Source organism: Pecten maximus, chromosome 7, assembly GCF_902652985.1.
Source record: "Pecten maximus chromosome 7, xPecMax1.1, whole genome shotgun sequence".
Lineage (NCBI taxonomy): Eukaryota > Metazoa > Mollusca > Bivalvia > Pectinida > Pectinidae > Pecten > Pecten maximus.
In genome coordinates, this window is record NC_047021.1 from 18,498,408 (window position 1) to 18,524,943 (window position 26,536).

Below are 26,536 nucleotides of genomic sequence, written 5' to 3' on the forward strand. Positions count from 1 at the left end.
GCACTATTTTGCTTCGCCTTCAAAGGTCTATAGTTATAATACATAACTATATAACAATATTTATAGAAATTTATATCTACTTTATCTATTACTCTAACACTATGTCTTATCCATGTCTATAGGGTTGATGTATGGGTGGCAGCAGCTGATCTCCTGCGTAATATAGTTATTATTTCCCCCTGTGGAAGTGGTATACCCTTAATGAGTTATTTCTCTGTTGTCAATATCTGCAAAGGTCATGTCCATATTTTGGTATTTTACAAAGTGGTCCGTTAGTGACAGAATAACTATTACAAATACACCAACTAATCTAGATATGGACTTGTTTAATTAAAATAGGATGCGGACAAATCCCTGATTTGAAAGAAGGTTATTAATGATTTAGATGAAATATCTAACTTGGACTAACATTTCTCCGTAGAAGATACTTTGGACGACAGTTGTCCAGACAAGTGAGGCAAAGACGAGTAAACGAAGGAGAAATAATAGATTTTGTTGTCATTTATAATATATTACACTATGTTTTGTCGTAGAAAACACCAATATCATCCGTTATGATATTTCAAAATATCATAAATGATAACACAGGAAAAGCATAACCGATATTTTTTTGTAGCAGGTGGTTCTAAATTTTATACCTTGACATCAATATACGTTGAAATATCCGCTCATTTATTACTCTTTCCGGTCCGAAAGGCCATCCTACCTGATCAAACATTAACGTATAACTTATCGACCTTCTCAAGTCGGTACGGTATTGCTCGTTATAGTCATTAAACCCTGTTAACAGAAAATATATTTACACATGACCCTGTTATTTGCACAGTTAATGGGTTTCACAGCAGTAGGTTATCATCATTTTTAATGTTATGTTCTAGTGATTAGTTCAACAGTATGTTTGATTCTCACTTAAATATGAATCATTACACAATGCGATGCGTAAAAAAGCATTGTCTTTTAATCGATGGACACAAAATCGGTTGCATTTGGTCAGTCGTTACAATCTATGTTTGATTCACGTATTGGTATATCTACAATACTTGTACTTCCAATAAACAAGAATTCCACGGAAGAGCATGTGTCGCCTGCGAAGCAATCTAGGAGATGAATTTAAAAAAAAAATAAAACACTTGGATATTCATTATATTTATTCCAAGTGTAATTTGTATGATTTGCCGGATGGATTCCCATGCAATGAATGAATGAACGAATGATACAGTACATTACTCTTTATATCATGTTGTATTTGTCAGACAGAAACATGCTAATAACATGTGACATTAAGAGAAACAGGGTTTTCTCACTAAGTCTAGTGCATTGCCATCACTATAACTAAAAGTAAGCTATTCAATGTACAAATATGAAGATGTTTCAATCTCCGCAAATCAAAAGAAGTTTCATGCAAAATTTAAGTGGTTTTCATGCAAAAACCAGTAAGCACTATATGAAGTTTTAGGTTGATTGGCCCAAAGGGAACTGGGTAGATTTTCTATTTATTTACATTGACCTTGACCTTCGAACTTAATAGTAACAGTGACATCGACCTTTGACCTTTGCACATCGAACCTGAAAGCATTAATCGCATGCAAGCACTTCCTGTAAGAAAACAATGCATCAAGATTGCATTTGATTGGCCCAAGGGATCTCAGGTTATAGCAAGCAACCCTATTTTCTATTTATTGTAGCAATGACCTATGACCTTCGAACATGAAAAGCAATCTAAGCAAGCGCTTTTGATAAGGAAGCACTGTATGAAGTTGGAGCCTGATTGGCTAAGGAAAACTCGAGTTATCACATGGAAACAAATTTTCTATTTATAGTAAGAGTGACATTGACCTTTGACCTTTAAACCTGAAAAGCAATCCCAAGGAACCAGTTTTAGATAAGGAAGCATTATACAAAGACTTTGACTGGCACAAGGGAACTCGAGTTATTGCATGGAAACCAATTTTCTATAAATAGAAATAGTAACAGTGACCTTGACCTTTGAACATGAAAAGCAATCCCAAGCAAGCACTTTCGGTAGGAAGCACTGTATGAAGTTTCTTTGACTGGCCCATGGGGAAATCAATTTATCGCACGGAAACCATTGTGCGGACGCCGCCGCCCACGCCGACATAGTGATACTGTTGTGAATATATGTGACGAGCCGACAGGACACAGTAAGTTGGCTCATGTCAATTCGCCCCGAAAGAGATGTACAGCGGTGCGTCATGGCACTCGCCAGTCTACAACGCCAAGCTGTTATATACAGAAAATTAGTAGTCTATCTTATAAGCAAAGTTTTTTCAACGGGAAATATCGGGTTAAATATCCCGACTTGCATGTGTTATCAGATTGCAAATGGATCACATGTTATATCATACATTTAATTTACACAGCTCAAACAGACTATATTACATCCTTACATTCCAATCAAGTCCCATTTAATACCCTGTATATATGTGATCTCGAACATATACCTTGTGGCATTAAGACTGTAAATTTCAAATAACAGATTTTACATACTGGGTTAGGCTTCGATAAATCATATCTATAATAAATCATAATGGGATAGCACACACCTCGTGTATAAACAGAGACACTTTCACATCATGAACGAGTAACATAACCTCTTGTCTACGCCGGGACACTGTCACATCATGTACGGGTAACATAACATCGTGTCTACACCGGGAAACTTTCACATCATGTACGGGTAACATAACATCATGTCTACACCGGGAAACTTTCACATCATGTACGGGTAACATAACCTCTTGTCTACACCGGGAAACTTTCACATCATGTACGGGTAACATAACCTCGTGTCTACACCGGGAAACTTTCACATCATGTACGGGTAACATAACCCCGTATGTACACCGAGACACTCTCACATCACGAACGGGTAACATAACCTCATGTCTACACCGGGAAACTTTCACATCACGAACGGGTAACATAACCTCGTGTGTACACCGGGAAACTTTCACATCACGAACGGGTAACATAACCTCGTGTGTACACCGGGAAACTTTCACATCATGAACGGGTAACATAACCTCGTGTGTACACCGGGAAACTTTTACATCATGAACGGGTAACATAACCTCGTGTCTACACCAGGAAACTTTCACATCATGAACGGGTAACATAACCTCATGTCTACACCGAGACACTCTGACATCATGACATCGTGTCTACAACGGGATACATACTCTCACATAATGAACAGGTAACATAACTTCATGTCTACACCGGGACACTGTGATATCAAGAATCTTCAGAATCGCAACTTACTGAAAGACTTTTTGCAAACAGTAGAATATGAGCAACTGCAATGATCAGAAAGCATACTCCTCCCAGAATATAATGACAACAGGACCACGCATTTAATCTGCAGAGTTTCTTCCTCACACCTATCAGCCCGCTGTGTTTTACGGCTGTTTTCCCTTCATCTTCTTCGTCATCGTTAATAGGACATACTGGTGTACGGTTCGCCATGATAATAGCGTCTATGATTACCAAAGCGGAACTGGCCATTATCATCATGAAATACAACCCTGAAACATACATTGAATTGGAAGGTCTGTGTAAGTAACATGTTTAATATTAAATATTAAGCTTCCTAAATAGAGAATACCAACGGATTCGTAATTTTAACGAGTTAGTTAAACGCATCGGTTTTTACTTTGACTTTCTTCCTTGCCGCATGTTTATCAACATTTGAAGTTTATGTCGAAATAAAGCAAATACCAATACGATATGTTAATACCAATATAATATCATAATACCAAAATAATATCATAATACTAATATAATACCATAATTAATCAATTCAGGTTATACAATGTTTTTGAAGTTTTGGTGGAATAGATAAAAAAAAAATCGGAAACAGAGTAGATGCGATAATCTGTATCAATCAATGCTTCAAAATTATGAAACTATATAGGTTAAGAAAAATGCTGTTTACGTTTTATTCTTTTGCAATCATATACAACACTTAAACCTTTGCGATCGTGTGGTCAATAGTTTACTCCTGTTGTGACAGGTTTGTGGTTGAGTTTAGCATACCTTTACATGCCACGCTTAAATTCTGATGTCCTTGGAGGGTTTCGGAATAACCAGATGACACTTAATAGATTGACTCATTCGGAAACGAGACGCCTTTTTGTTTATTCCTGGATTTTTTTCGACCGGTTTTTATTTTCCAAACATATAAGTATTTCCAGACTTGGTCCTCTATGGGGCCATTGACGAGTCTTATCATTCGATATCATTTGTTATTTAACTGTTTTTAGGGGCTAAGAACCATTGAAGTGTTTTACCTACACTCTAGTACCTCAACAACGATTACTGATCAATATAAAACACTTTATATGGACTTCAAGGAGGTCTCTCACATTGAATAAAGTACATTTCGAAACAAAACGGATTATACAAACAGAAACAAAAATATGGAAATAAACGGTACAATCACTGGACCATGGAATGGTACATGAGGTAATTTCCCATAAAAAAAAGTGTTGTGGTGTTAGCAACAACGCTAAATTCAAATAAAACGTACATATTGAGCCTTACCTATAGTGTTCCGTTAGGGCCAAATTCCAATATCGCCTCTTCGCTCCTTCGACCTAAACGCGAAGGAGCGAAGGAGCGAAAACACGATGGCGAAGGAGCGAAGAAGCAAAGGAACGAAAATACGATGGCAAAGGAGCAAAGACACGATGGCGAAGGAGTGATATTGGAAATTTGGCCCTAAAGAAACACCAAACTTACCGATGATTGGCATGGTTTCTGAGTTTCCCGGTAGATGTGCTGCCATCTCACTTAGAAATACAGTAAATGCTAGTAGAATCGTCATCCCGCATCCGATTCTCTCCCCTTCCTCCACCGGGATATAGTATACAGCCAGAGTTACACAAGATAGAAGGATCGAAGGAAACACTATGATGACTAGATAGTAGTTAGGTTTCCGTCGCATTACAATTTCAAAATAAAAAACCGTATCAGCATTACTATCCGGAATTTTCAAGGATGTGGATAGCACACTCCATATTTTACTTTCATGAGTTACATAAGTTTTATCGTGGTAACTAGAGATTTCTAACTTGATGTAATTATCTGAGATTTCACCGTAGTTCATTTGCAGAGTACAAGACTGACAATCGTAGGGGAAGTTTTTAGGATCCATCTGACATACAGCAGATATGACACCAGACGGCGACACAGTCATCGCCCCATCTGAGGAAACCTGATAGACGTAATTCAAAAGATTGTCCAGGAAATGAGGCCCAATCCTATAAATGAAAAATAATTGTATAATATATATATAAATCTTTTTTTTTAAACTTGGAAAATGGTTATATATATATATTGCCTCGAAAATTTAACAAACCTTATTGTTTACACTGTTTGAATTACTTCTTTGTGTGTGTGTGTGTGTGTGTGTGTGTGTGTGTGTGTGTGTGTGTGTGTGTGTGTGTGACTAAATCCAATCAGATGTTTCATAATATTTTATTATGTATAAAGAAAAAAAGAGATGATGGTGCACAACATACGATGAAACATGAGAAGATATAGAGGATATTGAATGCTTGTTTAATATAACATATATTTCAGGAGTATGACAGAATATCGATATTTTCACGAGTGCGAAGCACGTGTGAAAAATATCGAAATATTCTGTCATACGAGTGAAATATATGTTATATTTAACGGGAAACCATTCAATTTTCTTTTTATTGCATTTCATAAACTTAAAAACAAAATTAAAAACATCAAAAATTAATAGTGTCAAAAAGTGCGGGAATCAGTAATGACGTCATCTCTTTGTGGCGTTACTCCACGTTAACTTGACGGCGCCATTTTGAAAGGACTAATCAACGCAATTTAAGCGTTTTCTGCTGCTATAGGAGAATCTGTGCATGAATAGCTAACGTCAAGTGAGTATTTTGTCTAAAACTAGTCTGAAAATTTCATAAATACAGCAAAATAACCAATTTATCTATCTCGGCTTCGATTGGAAAAACTGGCAAGTTTCAACGAGGTGATACAAAGGTCCGCTCTGATTGGTCAAAAACGGAAAACTTATATTTTCACTGCAAAATCTTATATTTACACTGCTCATCGCTGCAGTGAAAATATAAGTTTTATTAGTTTGATAAATTTCTATATTTCACTGGCAAAAATGCAATAAAAAGTAATATTATCAGGTGGATACATGCCAAAGTCTTTGAAAAGTTATATATTTCTTAAAGCTGATTGGGTTGTTTTGGAATTATATACGATGTGTCAGTATTCAGAAATCGTTTTTGAGATATCCTCCCTATGATTACAGAACGTTCTGGTCATCGTATCTAAGGAAATATTTTAGTCTGTGCTCAGGTTGGTTACGCATACCCGGATTCGATCCCTATATAAAGGCCCATGAGTTGTCAAACAAGTATTACTCCTTAAATATATAAGCAAAGCAACACATCACAGGTCCGTTCTCAATCCACCACCCTCCATTCATGTTAGTTTTATAATATATCAATAGCAGAATCAGAAAATTGTTGCAATCGATAACAAATAATTACAATCTAGAATACCTTCAAATTTGAAATGACCAATTGCGAAAAAACAAATCTGAAAATCAAATCAATGTCTCAGTAGTATGTACTTATAAGCACGAATGTTTACAATAGTAATATTGATGTCCAGTCTCATTGTTTATCCATTAGGAAACGAAAACTAGTCAAATATGGCAAAATTTGCACTTTGCACGTTTTATTACCAGGTAAGCGAAAAACGATGCAGATTACGAGGGATAATTGATATGTTGTGGGCCTCGAATTGAAGGAGGAACTCAGGGATGTTCTTTTTAAGTCCTACTATTCTTTGACTATATAATGCCGTGTACCCGAGGACAGGTCTCATTTGGTTAGTTTATATCGACGAGGTAGCACTCTAAAGTAAACAAGACAAGCGGCTTTTGCAAAATGGACAAAATCCGTGAAAGAGCAGTGATCCAATATTTTCATAAAAATGTTTAATACCTAAGGATATCCATAATGATATGGTAGCAACACTAGGGAAAGATGCCCATTCACATGCTACAGTTTAAGGTGGGTGGCCAAATTTAAGCGCGGCCGACAGAGCCTTGAGGATGACACCCCGTCCAGAAAGGCCTGGCAATATTGCAACCCCAGAAATGGTCTATAAAGTTCATGATATTGTTAAGACTGACAGACGAGTCACAGAAAGATATATAGCCAAAATGGATTGGCATTTCATAGGAAAGAGTACATTCCATTCTGACTGAGGATCTTGAAATGAAAAAGCTTTCGGCCCGATGGATACCAAGATTTCTGACAGTTGATCAGAAGCACACCAGGCGCACATTATCGCCTACTAATCTTAACTTTTTTTAGGAAGATCCTGCCAACTTTCTTCAGAGGTTTGTCACTATGGATGGAACATGGGTCCATCATTTTTCCCCAGAGGCCAAACAACAATCGAAACAACGGAAGCACCCTGGCTCTCCACCGCCAAAGAAGGCAAAGCCTGTTCTATCAGCTGAGAAGGTTATGGCCTCGGGTTTCTGGGATACAAATGGTATTCTGCTGATAGATTATCCCCAAAAGGAACAAACAATCAACGGCACATACTATTCTTCATTTCTGAGGCAGTTTCGATAAAATTTTAAACTTAACGCCGCGGAAAGCTCATTAAAGGTGTGTTATTCTAACAGGACAAGGGTACTGTTCACAAGTCTGTCGTTGCCATGGCTGCCATTCACGACTGTGGCTTTAAATTGATTGAGCATCCGCCTTATTCACATGATCTCGCTCCATCAGTCTTTTATCTATTTCCAAAACTGAAAACAATTACTTAAGGTACCCACTTTCATTCTGACGATGACGTCATACATGCAGTGGATGACTTTCTGAACAGCCAAGGAAGGGAATTTCATAGGAGTGACATTGAGGCACTTAAACACCGATGGCAAAAGTGTATAGATACTGAAGGGGATTAAATGTTGAAAAATAATACAATATGTCCAGCAAAACTGAAATCCTTTAATATGAGGCTCACAACATATCAATCAGCCCTCGTATAACAAGCACTCATATTTTATACCACATGGGCTAACAACGATATATATGGGATACGAACAAAAATGATACCAACAAATACGTTAGAGCTCGTAACATAACACGATATATTTTGTGTTCTTACATATTTTTTTTTTTTTTTTCATTCTTGTAACATCCTATATGTATCCTTAGTAAACAGTCATCTCGAGTAAATACAACGACATACGATAGTGACGTCCACTTTGGTTATACTAAATTATTAAAGAGCTTCATGACAACGCGTAGCCACGATGTGCACATACGTGGAAAATTTTGGATCCATACATTATTTGTCACTTATCATATGAGTGCAAATTTTATTTTGAGAGGAATTTGAAGGAGAGCCGAGGTACTGACGATCTTCACTGACACCTCAGGTAAGTACGATATTATTCACGTGATCGATCAGTTCACACACAGTATAATTTTGGTTTAGGATTGATCTGTTACTGAAAGAATGAAAGTTAAGGTTATTATTCATCAGTGCATAATTCAGTATTTACATATTTATCACCGGTCCGTGCTGTTGTGGCTGTGTCAAGACTCTTTACCCTAACTATTATGTATGGCATGCGACGGGTCGACACGTATGTTGTTCAGTGAGGTAGTCACCGACTACTACAAGGGAACCCCGCCTCAAAATTAGCCCGCTTGTTCACGGGGCATTAAACCTAACAAACAAGCAATCATCATGAAAATCTTTCGCCCTTCAATGGGTTTCCTCTGTCGCCTACTGAGAATCAGACATTTCGGGTTTTGGTATTACTGATGAGTCTTAAAACGATGAAATAGTTTATGATTATGGTTAATTCATTTTAGTTCTTTTGTATCGAACTCGCAATCTATATTGATTGTATAATCATTTCCTCGTGTCCTTGCTGTACAGTTACAATCTAAAACAATACACTGGCCCCTCTATAGTGTGTAACGTTTGACCTATCCTCATTTCAAAGTGTTTTTTAGTCAAACACACAAGCGTTGTCCCCATTGTACACTCTTCTGTTATTGGATATGCCGATATTTTATACACGTAAAGATGAAGTGGTTTTATGTCAATTATACAGCTAATGCGATCGACTTCCATAAGTGCGCCAACAATAAGTTACCGATCGCTATAATATATCATTATTCTTTTGATTGATTTGCTTTGTAGAACACTCCATGTGTACACAGTTATATGTCAGTGATAAACGGATCATTAACACATAATACCAGGGCAGCTGTATTCCTTAACCTAAGGAAAAAACTTCTCTTTTGTCCACAGGAGAGTAGAGTGAGTATTATTACAGAATTTCAGGAAATCACATTTAATAAGATTTTCCTTGAAATCCAGTAATGCATTCCTCTGAAAACTTTTTAAGCTAAGGAATTTCCTTGAGTTAAAGAACGTTGACGATGTTGTACAAGATCTTTTCATGATGAAAAACATGACATTACAAGTCTACGTATTACGTAGAGCCTTCATTAACTCTTTTGTATAGATATAAATCAACCTTTGTGAACAATGGATTTTTTTTCTGATATCAATAACTAAAATGAGGGTCATCGGAACACCAATTCGTGTGCGTGTGTGTGTGTGTGTGTGTGTGTGTGTGTGTGTGTGTGTGTGTGTGTGTGTGTGTGTGTGAAGGGCGGGGGGGGGGGGGGGGGGGGGGGACTAACTGATAAATAAACATGTGCAGGTAACATATGAACTAGTATTGCATGTATATTTTTATATAATTACATGTACATACGTATTCGAACCCATCAGTTTCGGCGTCCAGATATGATAGCCCGTTACGTAGGTTTGTTTAAGTCCGCCATAATCATCGGGATTCCAGGTCAAATACTCATCGGTCCAGCTCTAAAAACAATATACACATCTGTCTATCAACAATATACACATCTGTCTATCAACAATATACATTATAGTCATTAAACTGGCTTTTTTTATATGGAATCAGTTTGGGCGTATAAAGGTAAGATATCTAATAGATATTGAAGTAAAACAATACTTGAACGGAAGGAAAACAAGGTGTACAACACACCTGTTCTATGTTATACAAACTGACGAGGTGTTCAACACACCTATTCTATGTTATACAAACTGATGAGGTGTTCAACACACCTGTTCTATGTTATACAAACTGACGAGGTGTTCAACACACCTATTCTATGTTATACAAACTGATGAGGTGTTCAACACACCTGTTCTATGTTATACAAACTGACGAGGTGTTCAACGCACCTGTTCTATGTTATACAAAATGACGAGGTGTTCAACGTACCTGTTCTCTGTTATACAACCTGACGAGGTGTACAACACACCTGTTCTGTGTTATACAAACTGACGAGGTGTTCAGCACACCTGTTCTGTTATACAAACTGACGAGGTGTCCAACACACCTGTTCTGGGTTATACAAACTGACGAGGTGTACAACACACCTGTTCTGTGTTATACAAACTGACGAGGTGTACAACACATCTGTTCTGTGTTATACAAACTGACGAGGTGTACAACACACCTGTTCTATGTTATATAAACTGACGAGGTGTTCAACACACTTGTTATGTGTTATACAAACTGACGAGGTGTACAACACACCTGTTCTATTGCTAAATAACATACGGTATTGCGGTATCTGAGGATTGTACAAAAGCCATACAAGTGAATAGAACCTACTTGGGCTCATCGTTATGGACCATGTGTGAAAATCCAGAGAGGAATTTAGGGTAATCAAAATGTAACGAAAGGTACATAAACCCCATTACTTTAATCAAACTGGTTATTTAGGGAGTTATTATATCGGTTAAATCAGTCGTCGACCTTTTATAAGCTAGGTGATTCTGGGCCTCCTTGATTTTGTTTCTCTTATCGGGTAATTTCATAACTTCTGCTCGATACCACTGTCCATGACATCTAAACCTGACATACAAAGGAACGACAATCAGAACTTACATCTCAATAGCCTCGATAGATCGTACAAATAACACACGTGTTAACGGCACAGTTAACAACTAACTAACTTATAGAAATATTATACCTGCTTTAAATGTCGAGTTCCTCAGATTTATTCATTTCTTTATATGAATTATGCTCCTTATTAAATATAGAATATTCAGCAAAAGATACGAATGTATGGGTTTGGATATATTATGTATACATGTACTTACAATTGTCGCCGAAGCTGCATGAGACAACGTAGAGTCCTTTTCCAACTTTTGTACATTTATGGAAGAAACAAACATTAAATGATCTCCTTTGATTGACTTGTATGTTCTTGGGGGTTACTTTTATTACCTAGACAGTCAAAACTGAATTCAAGATATAGCAAGTTACCTTCAAATTGTCAATTTATATTATCGTCATAATTTTAAGAACCTTTATTAAAGCAGATGGTGTGAATTTTATTTGATAAGTACGTAGATATAAAAGAAACACTAGTTCATCTCTTGAGGTCTTCATATCAGATGGTCAAAGGATTGTACTAAAGACAAGATATTAGCACCCATACGTCCCTGGTTAGAAACAGTGAAGCAACAATTGATCAAACTGCAACATACAGCTGTTTTTCCTTCTAGGACTCATCCGAAACGCGAAACAGAAATACCAAAATCTGGACTGGGAGGTGCAAATGATCCATGATTTTATCAATTTCATAATTGGACTGCAAAAGAACGTAAATTGCATGGCCTATTCTGTACTGTGTTACTATTCAAATTGTACGTGACAACGATAAACCTTGGGTACTGAACAGTCACTGTGGAACAGTTCACCAGCAGTATCTACCACCTGTAATCTCAAGTGATTGTAAAAAACACATACTACATATGAGTATCTTTCTAACATATCTAAGCGCATGATCATTGTCGAAGAGGACAACGTGTGTTCAATCCGACAAGAAATATCTTTAAAAAAGATAAACGGCATAGTTTTAATGCTTGTGGTTATAATGTAAAACTGATGGTGAAATAAATTAACGAACAAAAGCGTTTAGCACGAATAACAAAATCATTTTTGGTAATAATAAGACTGCATTTGAATCAGGAATATGAGTTTATTAATGTGTCATTTAAAAAGATAATCTACTTATTAAGCATGCATTCAATCTTATCTTTGTTTCGTTTTTAACTGCATATCTGTATTTTACATTTACCGCTATATTGACCAATCACATACTTCATCTTGACCAGTAACGCCACCTGTCGCGTCATATCCGGGGCCAAAAGAAAATTATACGGCTATGCCGAAAAATTGTGCCTAAGTCATCTTGCTTACTGATATAATACCAATAGCCTACTATACCGTACAGAGATGACTGACCACATTTATCAGAGTGATGAACTGCCAGGCGATGGAGATGACCAGTGCCTCCGAGTGGTTTCGTTTCGGACGTACTAGAGGGTTGTACCGAGTGGGCGACAATAGATAGTCCTTCAGTCTGTATTCATTATCCAGCGAGGTATCTGGTAATTAAACCAAAATGCTGACATCAAATATAGTATTGATACAAGGTATATGTTTAAAAGTTAATTGCATTCAGTTTGTCCTCTAAAACTTATCATATAACCGGTCCGTTCTGTCACGTCATAAGGCCAAGTGATAACATATTACATGACACAATTGTGATACCACAATAAATATGTGACGTCATAGTGACGTGGATAGACTTAAATGTCCCATCCGACCCGGCTTTCTTCTGTCTTATATAGAAACAAAAATGAAAGTGTTCTGTTTATATTCTCACAGATAGTAGTTATGTAATAAATAGAATCTTAGACTCGTGGCTATGTCATTAGAAATCAAGCTCATTCAATAATTTCCCTATGTCATAGCCACTCATGTAAGATACTCTATATAATACATATAGATATTTTTGAATTCCATATAGAGCCCTCCTCTCCTACAACAGAACTAACAAACATATAATAAATACTAACACAGCTCATTAACGGGAGGCTGTATGTCCTCTGTTGTTCTTTACTTACTGTTCACGGCACTGCTCCTCGTTGTTTGGCTCACCAAAATATAAATTAAACATATAGAAACATAGTTTCCATATTTTCTCATGATTGCAGTATCAATCCCACAATATTTACTCCTGTTAGTGAATTAAAGGTCCTACTAGTGGATGTTCACCTGCCTTTGTCAGCTACAGTATTCTGTCCGATACTGGCTCTTTTATACAAAATTCTATTGGTGTTTGCTGTCCTTCTTTTGTAGATGTTGATAATTAAACAGATCCCGTGCATAATAATGCATCCCGTGGGATATAATCCCACAGATATCTCTTCATAGTCTAGAGCCTTTTGTCGTCATATGACGTACCTGTTGATAGAAACTGGCAATTCAGATATGGAGGAAATATGATTCTATGGCTGACTGGACAAACCATTAGTAATTACAACAGCTCAAATGTATTGAATTGAGTAAATATCCACTATCTTGTAATCACATCATTACCACATGCAATGTTTAGGATAGGCTCCTGATCGCGTAGGAAACTAATTAATTTTCCAAGTATGTCTGTTGATAATTGTGATATTTCTTATTGAGATGTGATCTTCTGTGTCGATTCGTGATTGATAGTCAACAATGATAATGTGCTGTTAGAATATAATTTATATATGTACTTTAATTTGAACTCTTTACACAAGCTTGGAGACTGCATTAAATAATAAATGATATGACACAAATTAAGTCTGTCCGTATTGATTTTCGTGATGCTACAATTGACGTTGGACTTTTTTTTAGCCTTTTAGCACGTTAGATGCTATTAACACTGGTTACATTGCAATGTACTTTTAATATGGCAGTATTATTTAAATCCATTACTGCCAAGCAATGTTTTAATTACAAGCAAGATTCCTATTTTCGGCATACTGATTTTAAATTCCCGCCACCAGAGTACAAGGTCGTCACTTTGTAACATAGGTTTAGTAATTGTACAGGTGTCTACGTCAGAGAATCAGCCACCAGCTAGCTACCCTCGTCGTCAACACAACAAAAAAATATAGTTCCTTTTGATTATTTGAGTTGATACAGCAAAATATGGCATTTTCACAATAAATTCTTATTTACCACAAATATGCATTTCATTCTCATTATGAAAACTTACTCATATCCCAATAAATATGAATTAAGTGCGTAGTGCTAATGGATATAGCGAATGTGTGGTTATGTTATGAGACAGGGGCTCCGTTAAAACACAGGGGCTCGGTTAAAACACAGGGGCTCGGTTAAAAAAAAGAGTAATAATATCAATCATCAGCGGATAACCTCAAAACGAAAGCATCCAGTATTTATACACATTCCTGAAACTATTTAAAACTTGATGTAATAAGGTTTTAGAATGTGTATTAATGTTGGATTTTAGTTTAATGGTTGTTCACAGATGTCCTTGTATACTAAAAACTAGCAAAGGCCTGAAAGGCCGGTTGGTCGGATAGACTAAAATGACATCAGCTATTAATATAACTTCATAAAACTTCCGAACAACTATGACGAGGTTTGTGTTATGGTTTGTTGTTTCTTTGTTGTAATGATACCTGTAAATAATGGTAATGGAGACAGCCTGGTAAGTTTGATGTGGTCTTTATTGTGGTCGCAGCTTCAGGTCATTAATGTACATGTACAAACAATATTACATAGACATTCTTGTTATTGATATACAATATCAATCGCGAATTAAACCACACATTGGATTTAATTACAATACAATGAAAATCTAATGTGGAGACAAATATAATAATTTTATATATAGGAACTTCTTGTTATTGATATACAATATCAATCACGAATTAAACCACACATTGGATTTAATTACAATACAATGAAAATCCTAGAAAAAGGATAAACAAAATTGGGGGAAATTCGCTAAGTTAAAACTGGGGAGAATTAACTGAGTAGAGCTACTCTTGCTTGGCAGTGAGGGGTCGATGACTTAGGAATTACTCGTGCAGCAAGGACACAGCATAAACATGACCGAATATGTTAAGTTTTTCTAAGCATAAAACGTAATTTACCAAAACACATTTTAACAATTAACCGAGCATGACAACATACAAATATAACAAATAAATTTAATCTGACTGAGGTAGGAAGGCTTTTTACATGAATTTGATATAATACTGTTCTGGTGCAAGATAAAAATAAGATATTAAAAACAGTTTCAATCTAGACTAGCTACAAAGAAAAGAGGGAAGATAATACGTGTATTTGTTTAAATGGGAAACGCCCACTTTTTGTTAACATCAACAACTTCCGGTTTTGGAGTGAACTTCCGGTTTATGGAAATTATGTAAATGAAAGTTCCTAGAGGGTCACTTATGAAAGTTTTATCCATTATTTCAACAAAAGTGTCTACTTTTAGATTATGATGAGCATGACAAATTAGAAGTTATTTGAAAGTATAAGATAAATACATTTTGGTCATATAAATATGTTAACAGAATTTCCCGCACAATTCTAAACCGCGGTATTGGAACAATAAGTGATCAGTTATTTACGAGTGTAATAATGTAACATTATACTAATTAGATGCGTAGCATTTACTAACTCTTGATGCAGTATTGCGAGACAGATGAATAGACATTTCAAGATCATGATGGTCTGTTTGGTAAAAAGTCACACAAACATGTGCTTGTTGTCTTTGCGAGGCGGATGTTATGAATTGATAAGGGGGCGCAACTCTATTCTAGTACTTTTAATAATTTGGTCCGAACAAGTGCGGTAACAATACCGAAATTTTTGAAAATTATAAATTTAATGTAGTTAAATAGTTAACTAGTTGTTTTTCGGCATAGCCGTATAATATTCTTTTGGCCCCGGATATGACGCGACAGGTGGCGTTACTGGTCAAGATGAAGTATGTGATTGGTCAATGTAGCGGTAAATGCAAAATGCAGACATGCAGATTAAAACGAAACAAATTGAATGCAAGCTCAATAAGTGGATGTATCTTTTCAAATGACACATTAATATGATTATATTCCAGATTCAAATGAGAGACTATATATGTCTCTGTTCAAATGCAGTCTTATTATCACCAAAAATTATTCAAACTGTGTTATCCGTGCTGAAACGTTAATTTATTTCACTAGCAGTTGATTCAATCTACTAGCCCGGAATGTTATTCGGGGATAGTGTTCCTAATTGAAATCAATGTCTTTTCAATGTGATAAAGCAGATTCACGCACCCTAACAAACCAACAGTGTTAAACTAGCTAGCCTAGTACGTATCGAATCGACCCGCGATGCTTTTCTGTTAAACCTTTAAGTTATATTATTCATTCATTCATTCATTTACTTTTAGCATCTGTACACCACCAAAGATGTTTCCTTATTAATCATTTAAAACGAATTAAGCGAATTAAGTATCGGCCGAGGGGGATCATTTTTACAACATTACGATATTTTTTGTTGTTTATACCTACTATATTTGTGTAACTGTTCCATGTTCTATGTCTATATGTGATCGTATGTAATTTACCTGTGTCTTGATAAAGGGGCAGATTGCCTCGAAAATTCGACAATTTACTTGTCTGTACTGTCGTTATTACTACTTGACATATATGTGTATACAATCAGAGATATATGTCTCTGATACAGTGTTACAGTTAAGTACATGATAATCTCGCTTCAGACCCATGACATGATTACCAACTCTTAAAACCAATAAACCTTATTAAAAGAATTATCTAATTTTAACTCTACCACAGATCATGTATGACCAATATTATCAACGTCCTACCAAACGCAAAAGTACATGCATAATATACAGAGAGAATAAGACAATTTGTAGCAGACGACACACACTGCTTTATCACATTGTAAGTACAACAAACAAACAATTGCTAATTTACTTAGACTTCAATGTTTCGTGTGACAAGCAAGTATCAAAATTTCGAATATCATTTTACATGGACTATTCTTTAGATCGTAAGTTTTGACAAAGAGTAGTAACCCCTCCAACGGAAACACTGAAACCACGTGACCCTGTCTGCACGACAGCTCACTCGGAACACCTCGGCCGATTCTCTACGGTCATCTAACCAATCGGAACACCTCGCCTCCGTCTGCGAACGTAGGCTCGGAGCAATCGGAACACCTCGCCTCCGTCTGCGAAGAAAATGACGAGGGGTTCCGATTGGTCCGAGTCTAGTTTCGGAGAAAATGACGAGGGTTCCGATTGGGAGGCGAGGTGTTCTGAGTGGGACAAACAGCACGACACCTAGTGTGTTAGTTACGTGACTCCGCCTATTGATTGCTTTCGTCACCTGTCACCGTCTTCCATTGAACACAAGTAGGCGGAGACGCGGGTTAGTGGACAGCTAGACAGGCGCCAAAGTTATATAAACTAATCCAATTAGACTATACACCGCAGGTGGGCGGAGTCACCGATACATGAATTTTCATGTCGGAGATTATTAATGCATTTATTGATCACTTAAAATTGTATGTATGCATTCAAGGTCATGATGAAATGATAAGTTTTACAGAGACCTATATACTAGGGATTCGCAACAACCGCTTTTCTCGCAGAGTCACGACCTCACCTATTGTTCTCATAACCGGAGGTATATTTAGCACGAGATCTAGCGAGACCAAGCGCTGCGGCTGCGCAATAGGTGGATATCGGAGTTGTTTATATTAGTGGCATGTGCCGTGCCAAGAGATGGCGACGACTGTCTGTGCACATGTGTCACCGCGTTTGGCCGAGATAACTTCACACTGGCGATAGTTATACCTATGCACTGTAATGTATATCGGCAGATGTGAGCAACGATATTTAAGTAGTGTCTAACCGAAAAAAAGCACCATTTTCCGTTAAAGATTCATATAGAAACATATGGAAAATGTCGTCCGATTTTCTGCCATTAGACGATGATCTAAATCTAGATGTATAGAGAAATATACTGACGACGATTCTTATATTTTCGATAGTGATACTGACAGTGATACTGACTTCAGTCAGTGCTTCCCTAATTATACCGGACTCTTACAAGGGGAAATATAATCACCTGTGTTATTTTCTTTGTATTTAAATACACTTTATTAATGACAACTGTCCAAGTATTGAATTACAGATGCTTGATCTTTTCTTGCTAATGTATACCGACGACATGGCTTTATTTGTTAACTGCCCAGAAGATTTACAAATTATGTTGGATTCTTTATATGCATATACCATAAAATGGAATCTGGAGGTCAATGTTGATATAACTAAAATCATGGTGTTTAGAAATTGTGGACAAATAAGAAATAATGAGCCATGGAAATATAATAATGAATAATAATGACAATATATAAATTGTTGACAGTTTTAAATACTTGGGTATGCTGTTCAACTACAATGGGAAGTTTTACAAAACACAAAAACATTTTGCAGAACAATGCAGAAAAGCTTTATTTTCTCTGACAACTTCTCTTAGAAATTATTGCTTGAATGTAGAAACTTATTGTTCTATTTTTGATTCGTATGTAAATAGTAGTTTACGTTATGCATCGGAAATATGGGGATATCATAAAGCACCGGATGTCGAAAGCGTACATTAGAAATTCTGTAAAAAAAAAACTTAACTTAATAAGGTGCCTAAATCAACTTGCAATGACTTCGTTTACTGTGAATTGGGTAGATTACCATTAACTATTATGAGAAAATTAAGAGTGTTCAAATATTGGTGAAACAGTCGGATAATCTGGTATTGAAAACATGTCTTGATGAAATGGTAAATGAGAATGACGTGTGGATATGCGACATTAAGAACGAATTAGCCGCTTTAGGTATTGAGTACATGTTTTATTCTAATTCACCAGTAGACTATGATTTTAAAAGCATTGAGCAGAGATTGACCGATGTTACAAAACAAAACATGTTAACAGATATCTAGTTCGTCGAAAGGTAGATTATAAATCGATATCTGATAGATAGCCACTGTGTACAGTTTTAAACCTATAGAAACTAAATATAAATGTATGTGGAGCATCCTCACACAAATTAAATATAGAAATAGGTAGACATAATAATATTACCCAAAGAAATAGAACCTGTAACAATTGTGATTTGGGTGACATCGAGGATGAGTTTCATTTTATTTTGATATGTCCATTATATACAGGTCTGAGGGTAAAATGTATAAAACAATATTACTACAAAAGACATTCTGTTTTTAAATTAATCCAACTATTATCTGTTAATAATGTTAGAGAGTTGTCAAATTTAGGTTAATATTTATACTTGGCTTGCAAAAGTGTAGATAATTTTATATTGAACAGTTTTCATGTACATGTATGTAACACTCTCCTGTACACATCTGTAGTTGTTTAATGTTATATACATGTATCTTATAGGCCTTAGAGCTCATCTGCACCCACCACTAGACCAGTGATTCATTGATTTATTTCACCAGCAGTTTTACAGTATAAAAACCAGCATTAAAACTATGCCTTTTATCTTTTTTTAGAGATATTTCTTGTTTATTAGACAAATGCTATAGCAAAAGTCTTAAGTAAAATGAAAAAAAAAAAAAAAACACTGTCATGTTTGATGATTGATAATATTTTATTATTTAGTATTGAAAACTTTGATAGTGCTTATGTCATGTACCAATGGTAGATCTTTTCTTCTTTGGCTTTCTGAAAAAAAAAATCAAGTTTAATAAGTATTGATACATTATGGTATAGAATAGGCAGAGAAGCCTCTATAAGATTTAAATTTGAAACATTCAAATTTCAAATACCCTGCAGTAAATTCATATACCCCAAATGTTGATTAAACAGATTCGTAAATTCAAAATTAACCTAAAAACATATATATCTAAATATGAATGGACCCATTTAAGTTTAATTAGGGAATGGGGACACACCTGAGGGATTTTTGTCTTCCAGAGTACAGGTAAATATTTAGATTGTATACTGCACAGCATGCCTTTAGTGAACTCTAGTATTTTGGGGAGATGGACATGGCCAGCCTCAGGACAGGTGTTGACAATGAGACACACCTGTTGATTCATGTATATCTCAAAGGTAATAAAGGTGTGGTCAATGTCCCTATGGTTTGGATGGAGTGGGGGTGCCCAGGTGATCACCATGACAATATTTTTTTCTGTAGACCCAGAAGTACAGGTACATACAGGTATATACTCTACATATATTCTGAATGGACCCCCCTTTGAGTTTATTAGGAGATGCCCCATGACCAGGTGTTAATGTTTTTATCAAAGGTGAGGTGTGATCAATGCCCCAAAGGTTGGGGGGGGGGGGGGGGGGGGGGGGGTGGTATATATCTGTCATAATGGGGAAAAAAATATATAACCTTTTGATTTTATTAATTTCCCACACAATACAATAAAATATATACCGCAGTATTTAATGTTTTGCTATGTGCAAAAGATATCATAGCTATTATATTCCAACACACTCATTCCTCGATCAATCCCTGCAATTCTGTATCAAATATCTGTTTTGAAACACTAAATAATTTACAAAAAGTACAATATTTAATTTAATTTACACTGATTTATGCTTTTTTCAATTAGTTTCAATTAATGCATTTCTTTCAATAATGGCTTTATTATTCATGAGATCAATGTTAACAGAAGTCATGATTATACTATATAAAATTCTACAGATTATAGCTATCAAATTACTAATCTAATTATAAATATGATATTAAAGTTGAATTGAATATAATTAATGGATAGTTTAAATTATATACACCTTCCAGTTAAAAACAAAATAGACGATAGTATACCAGCCATCTTTTTCTCTTGTTTTGTTTACTAATTTTCACCGGGCAATAACTAAATATTCACAATGAATTACACAACAAATTTGACTAAACGCGATACAGTAACTATCGAGCAACAATTATTTGAAAACCATTTTGAAATTGGTCAATAAATAAAAAAAGGAGTTAATTATATACTGAAACCATGTAGCACTGTCCTTAACACCAGCCATTCATAGTATAACCATAATTTGTTTTGTTTACTTATTTTCACTGGGCAATAACTAAATATTCACAATGAATTACACAACAAATTTCGACTAATCGCGATACAGTAACTATCGAGCAACAATTATTTGAAAACCATTTTGAAATTGGTCAATAAATAAAAAAAAGGAGTTTAATAAGTAAACTAAAACCATGTAGCATCGTCTTTAACACCAGACATAAGCTAACCAGCGTGGTAATCGCCGTGAAAAGAACGGTCACATGTGCAGTCTTCCGAACATAAAGTACGACGGAATACGTTTGAAACACCAGTTTACATAAAAATAATTACACTTACGTTTGATTCCCGTGATTTGTTATCGGACAATAGTCTTCTATGAGCTGTCATAAAGCTGACCGTGTTTCAGGCGTACCTTCAATATGGCGTCTAAACAGTAGGAGCAGCAATGCACTATGGGATAAATTACCCGAACTTCCGCTCGGCGGTGACATTTGGTAAGCCAAAGAGCTTGTTGCGAATCCCTAGTATATAGGTATATAGGTCTCTGGTTTTTATAAGTATTTCAGGTTTCAGATTTGAAATTCCACAATTAACATATTAGATACGTGTACATAGGAAACAGTCCGAAACACATATAATGTCTTTATTCTTCTCTATCTCAAATGGGATAGATCTAAATTTTCTTTGTGACATCATGCCAGAAAGTGTAGGGGAAGTCCGTAATATTTTAGATTTCAATCATCTGAGATAACCTAACTTTCAGTTAGAAAATATGCGTAATTCCTCCTTTCTGTCGTCCATTAAACTGTGGAATGATTCAGATATTACTATAAAGGATTCGTCTACTTAGAAGTTCATTAAAAGAAATATACAGTACCAATAATATATGTATGGTAATCGTTGAAAGCCTCCTATCATTTCCCCTGCGTATGACCCTTATAGACCCTTATTTGTTTTCTATTTGTCATGTATAATGGTTCAGTTATAAACAAGTACTACTTGTGCATAGTACCATTCGTATGATTCACATGCAAGCTTGATTATATTATATCATCAATGTATATGTCAAACGTTTGATTGATCTTGATTAAACAGAACTACTTGAGAGCCGCCATGCGTTAGAGTTGGTAATACATAACATGGTGTCAGAATCGGAAAGAATCCGCCCAACTACAAGACATCGGTCTTGAGAAACACTGAACAAAGGTTCAAGAAGTAATATTGCATCCAACATGGAAGCTTTAGTGGGCTCAACACCGATGATGGACTGGCAAAGCCAGGATTTGGAATTTGCATGGAAAACTTTCAAGCAACATGTGACATGTATGTTCTCGGGACCGCTGCTGGGGAAAACAGAACCAGAAAAATGTGCCTACCTGATGATCTGGGCAGGAGAAAAGGGAAGAAACATGTTCACAACATGGAACCTCACAGAGGATCAACAGAAAGAACTTAAGTATTATTATGAACATTTTGAACAATATGTCAAGCCACGGTCAAATGTAATATACAACAGATATAAGTTTCACAGTAAAACACAAGGTGAAAATGAAACATTTGAACAGTTCACAACACAATTACAGATTTCAGTAAGAGATTGTAATTATGAAAACTCTGATGAAATGGTCCGGGATCGGATAGTTATTGGTGTGAGAAATTCGAAAATCAGAGAAAAGCTGATCAATATTGGAAATGAACTTACACTGAACAAAGCTTTAGACATAGCCAGGACACATGAACTGTCGCATGCACAAGCAAAATCTATGTCTGGTGAAGATGCAAGAGTTCATTCAATCACCAAAGCCAAGTCAACTAGCAACTATAAATCCAAACGTGCACCCACAGTAGCTAAAGTAAAGGAAAACACGTGTACAAGATGTGGATATAGTTACACCGGAAGTAGTAGGCATGAAAATTGTCCAGCTTTTGGAAAGACATGTTTGAAGTGTCAAGGAAAAAATCACTTCGCAAAACTATGCAAAACAAAGAACTTCAAAATCAAAAAGAAAATAGTTCATGCATTAGACCAAGAAAGTTCGGAGGACGAGTTCTACGTCGGATACCTGGAGACAGAAATAAACTCTCTTCAAATGGAATGGATTGAAAACATCACAGTAGAAGACAAATCGCTACTGTTCCAGTTAGACACAGGAGCTATGTGCAACGTTATCAGTCTTCAGACGTTAACAGAGATCAACGCTCTCCACAAGCTGACATCACAATCGGTGATACCACTCCGTTCATATTCAGGACACGTAATCAAACCTGAAGGGAAGGCAACATTGAAGTGTAAATACAAGGAACATGTCAAGAACTTAACATTTCATGTTGTTAATAGAGATGTTAAACCTATCCTAGGAGCTCAGTCATGCAAGGAAATGGAGCTGGTACAGCGTGTAAACAACCTGAGTAAGTCTGTCTTACCTGCTGATCTTGAACAATTTGTTGATGTATTTGAGGGTTTAGGGTGTCTACCAGGAATACACAAAATACAAGTTAATCATACTGTACAACCAGTCGTTCATGCCCCCAGGAAAATTCCCATAGCCATTAAAGACAAAGTAAAGGCAGAGCTAGATCGTATGGAGAAAGAAGGGGTAATTGTAAAACAGTCTGAACCAACACTTTGGGTAAACTCCATGGTAACGGTAAGCAAACCCAACGGAAAAATACGCGTCTGTGTGGACCCACGGGATCTCAACAAAGCAATTTTGAGGGAACATTACCCAATGAAGACGGTAGAAGATATAATTCTGGAAATCCCAGAGGCAAAGATATTCTCAAAATTGGACGCAACTTCCGGATTTTGGCAAGTTTGCCTGGACGAGGAGAGTTCCAAATTATGTACATTTAACAGCCCATTTGGGAGATATCGATTCACCCGACTCCCATTTGGAATCAAATCAGCACCTGAGGTGTATCAGAGAATCATTTCTGAAATGGTACAGGATATCGAGGGCAGTGACGCAATAGTGGACGATATACTTGTCTGGGGAGCCAACATGAAGGAGCACGACGAGAGGCTGAAACGAGTTCTCGGACGCGTGCGAGAGTACAACCTTACACTGAGCAAGGATAAATGTCAGTTCAGGAAGGACCGCGTAACTTACGTTGGACATGAACTCTCAGATAAAGGTGTAAAACCTGACCCAGAGAAAGTACGAGCAGTCCAGGAAATGGACCCACCGAGAAATAAAGAAGAACTCATGACTTTCCTCGGATTTCTGCAGTACTTGGGAAAGTTTCTTCCCAGTATGTCGGAAAAATCTGCACCTCTACGCCAACTACTGCAAAAGGACATAGCATGGCACTGGGAAGAGGAACACATGAAGTGTTTTGAAACACTGAAGGATCTTGTTATCAAAGCGCCAGTTCTGCGTTACTATGATAAAAATAAAGAACTTGTACTGACAGTAGACGCTAGCTCAAAGGGACTTGGTGCAGCATTAGTCCAGGAAGGACAACCCATAGCATTTGCCTCGAGGGCATTAACCACATGTCAGCAGAACTATGCGCAAATTGAGAAGGAGACATTGGCTATCGCCTTTGGTTGCACAAAATTTCATCAGTACGTGTTTGGCAGACATGTCCTAGTAGAGAGTGACCACAAACCATTGCAGTCAATATTCACGAAGCCACTCTTCCAGGCCCCGCCTCGTCTTCAAAGGATACTGCTGACGTTGCAGAAATATGACCTGAAAGTGTCTTATAAACCAGGAAAGGAAATGTTCCTAGCGGATACATTAAGCCGTGCATTTCTGAAGGAGTCCAACGAGGACTTAGTTCCGGATATTGCGGTGAATGAGGTACACCTATTATTGTACTTGCCTGTGTCACCAGAGAAGTTACAGGAATTCCGCAAAGCTACAGCTGAAGATGTAGAGTTACAACAACTTCAGAAAGTTGTTTTGGACGGTTGGCCGGACAGGAGGGATCAAATATCATTAAATATTAGACAATATTGGGATAGTCAGGATGAGATATCTTGTGTGGACGGCTTACTGTTTAAAGGACACAAACTTGTAGTTCCCAGAACCCTACGTCCGGAGATGTTGAAAATCATTCACAGCTCGCATCTTGGAATTGTCAAATGTAAGTCACGAGCAAGGGATACATTATTCTGGCCAGGCATGTCTTCAGAAGTAGAAGATGTCGTCTCAAAATGTTCAGTTTGTGCACAGCACATCAACCGGAACCCGAAAGAACCCCTGGTGGAAACAGAAATTCCTAATAGGCCCTGGTCAATAGTGTCAGCAGACATATTCGAGTACAAGGGACAAAACTACCTGTTATCCGTTGACCATTACTCGAAATGGCCGGAAGTAGCAAAACTTGACAACATGAGTAGTAACAATACCATTCAGTATATCAAGAGTCAGTGTTCCAGATATGGAATAATGGACAAATTAATTACGGACAATGGCCCGCAATTTGCAAGTGCAGAATTCAACGAGTTCACAAAACAGTATGGAATTCAACATGAAACCTCCAGCCCTCACTATGCACAGTCTAATGGACAGGCTGAACGTTGTGTACAAACCGTGAAGAATCTTCTTCGTAAAGCTGACAATGGTGATCCATACAAAGCCTTGTTAGTATACAGAAACACAGCTATTGAGGACATAAAACTTTCTCCTGCGCAAATGTTTCTGGGCAGACGCTTAAAGTCTTACTTACCAACGACTGCACCTCTTTTAAGTCCAGGTGTGATACAGCCAAATGACTTGAAATCGCATATGAAGGCAAGACGAGTAAAACAGAAGTTTTACTATGACCGACATAGTGGTCCAGCTCTTAAACCACTAAACCCAGGTGACAATGTTATCATGCAGAAAACACAACACAAGCAATGGATTCCAGCAACAGTTTCACAAAAACACCACAACCCAAGATCCTATATTGTGGAAACAAGCACCGGAAGTAAATACCGGAGAAACCGGAAATACCTTCGACTTACAAAGGCGGAGTTCCCCAATATGAATTGCGATGATGAGCCATTTATTCCAACAGTGAATCCGCCACAACAAGGAACAGTTGTAAAGCCTGATAATCAACAACCAAGCACCAGTGACAATAATCAGGAAAACGCGAATCCACCTATGTCACAATTTGGACAATCAACCCCACAGAAAACCAGATCGGGACGAATTGTTGTGCCAAACAGAAAATATCGTGATTATGTGACATAACGCGTCGCGAATAAACTTTCGAACTATTGTGCTAGGAAAAGAACTAAAATGCACAGCGAAAGATTATGATTTGAATGATTTTGTGTTTATTTTTCATTTACACTGTGCCAACTAGATAAAACGACAAAACGCGTTCGATATATCCTATCGCGCCAGTGATTTATTACAAAAGTAGTGTTATTTGACTGTTAAAGTTTATTTTAAATTGCTCATAAAGTACTCAAGAAATGCAGAACAGTTAAGGTTATAAATTGTGTTTTGGACACTTGAAAATAATTGGACTTGGAGAAAGTAAGAATTTT

The 26,536-nt window shown here is 36.7% G+C and overlaps 2 protein-coding genes across 2 annotated transcripts; one reads left to right on the forward strand and one right to left on the reverse strand.

Moving 5' to 3' along the window:
* Window positions 1-1,009: 1,009 nt before the first annotated feature.
* Window positions 1,010-10,232, reverse strand: LOC117331813 (acetylcholine receptor subunit beta-type unc-29-like). Its single transcript, XM_033890712.1, has 3 exons — window positions 9,839-10,232; window positions 4,762-5,282; window positions 1,010-3,545 (listed from the first exon to the last, which is right to left on the reverse strand). The coding sequence occupies exons 1-3, from the start codon at window positions 9,850-9,852 to the stop codon at window positions 3,256-3,258; spliced, it is 825 nt and encodes a 274-aa protein (XP_033746603.1). The 5' UTR covers window positions 9,853-10,232; the 3' UTR covers window positions 1,010-3,255.
* Window positions 10,233-22,277: 12,045 nt separating this feature from the next.
* LOC117331102 (uncharacterized protein K02A2.6-like) lies at window positions 22,278-26,234 on the forward strand. The gene has a single exon (XM_033889697.1). The coding sequence runs from the start codon at window positions 22,278-22,280 to the stop codon at window positions 26,232-26,234; it is 3,957 nt and encodes a 1,318-aa protein (XP_033745588.1).
* The last annotated feature ends 302 nt before the right edge of the window (window positions 26,235-26,536 follow it).

What these genes read in the sequence shown, in the direction of transcription:
- LOC117331813 (XM_033890712.1), bottom strand. An exon ending in AGAAACCATGCCAATCATCG is followed by an intron (nt 3,546 to 4,761) that starts GTAAGTTTGGTG and finishes TGTATGTTTCAG; the next exon opens with GGTTGTATTTCATGATGATA.
- LOC117331102 (XM_033889697.1), top strand. Translation starts at nt 22,278, where the DNA reads ATGGAAGCTTTAGTGGGCTCAACACCGATGATGGACTGGCAAAGCCAG.